The 993-nt window shown below is 38.8% G+C and overlaps 1 protein-coding gene across 1 annotated transcript in view; it reads left to right on the top strand.

Moving 5' to 3' along the window:
* LOC106877925 (uncharacterized) overlaps positions 1-993 on the top strand; it is a 48,558-nt gene that overhangs the window by 35,111 nt on the left and 12,454 nt on the right. Inside the window, exon 7 of the mRNA XM_052972037.1 lies at positions 255-560. Within this exon, the coding sequence (XP_052827997.1) occupies positions 255-560 (306 nt within the window). The remainder of the gene's footprint in view (positions 1-254; positions 561-993) is intronic.

Genomic DNA, 993 nt, shown 5'->3' with positions numbered 1-993 from the left:
TTATTATTATTAATAATATAGAAAGGAATGAAGTAACTCCTCCTGTAGATATAGAGTCAAAATTAAAAGAAGAGTGCCATTTGCTATCTCGTGAACAATATTTCGACATCTTGCGTGTCTTCCACTGGTTCAAATAATAAATTTGTCAATCTACTTCATTTTCGTTTATATAGAAAGGATTGAGGTAACTCCTCCAGAAGATATATTATTATTATTATTGTTATGATTTTGATTTTTGCATCTATATCTTTCAGATCTTGGTAATGCTATCTGCAAAAATGGTATCTCTGATGCAAGTGATGCTGATGATGAGTGCAGCAACAATGCCGGGTCCATTTCTGCAGAAGAGTTTGAGCAAAACCCACCAGATTCTCAACTGTTCAGTCAGACCGTTTCCACTGTCAGTGCAACACCTACCCCTATGCATTCATCACAATCTGAAATGTCTTCGCTGATTCTCAACAACCAGAGGAACGTCCCCAAATGGTCGTGCGGTTTTCTCATATTTCTGGTCTTGGCCCTTGGAGCCCTTCATGCTATCTCTACACATTACTATTATGGTAAAGTTAATCATTTGAACCATTTGAAGTACCAAGTGTGTTAGTGTGACCCTTTTGTGGCTGTTTTTTAAGCAAATATACTGCTTAAGTTTATAAGCAAACAAGGCAGACTCAAGCTAGTTGCTAGGTGAGAAGCTTGCTTACTAACCACATGGTTCTGGGTTCAGTCCCACTGTGTGGCACCTTGGACAAATGTCTTCTACTATAGCCTCAGCCTGACCAAAGCCTTGTGAGTGGATTAGGTAGACGGAAACTGAAAGAAGTCTGTTGTATGTATGTATGTATTTGTGTATCTGTGTTTGTCCTCCCACCATCTCTTGACAACTGATGTTGGTGTATTTACGTTCCTGTAACTTAACAGTTCGGCAAAAGAAACCGATAGAATAAGTACTAGGCTTATAAAGAATAAGGCTTGGGTGCGATTTCTTCGACT

This window comes from Octopus bimaculoides, chromosome 12 (assembly GCF_001194135.2).
Source record: "Octopus bimaculoides isolate UCB-OBI-ISO-001 chromosome 12, ASM119413v2, whole genome shotgun sequence".
NCBI classification, from domain to species: domain Eukaryota; kingdom Metazoa; phylum Mollusca; class Cephalopoda; order Octopoda; family Octopodidae; genus Octopus; species Octopus bimaculoides.
Note: the sequence above shows the minus strand (reverse complement) of the source record. Positions and strands in the feature narration are given on the sequence as shown.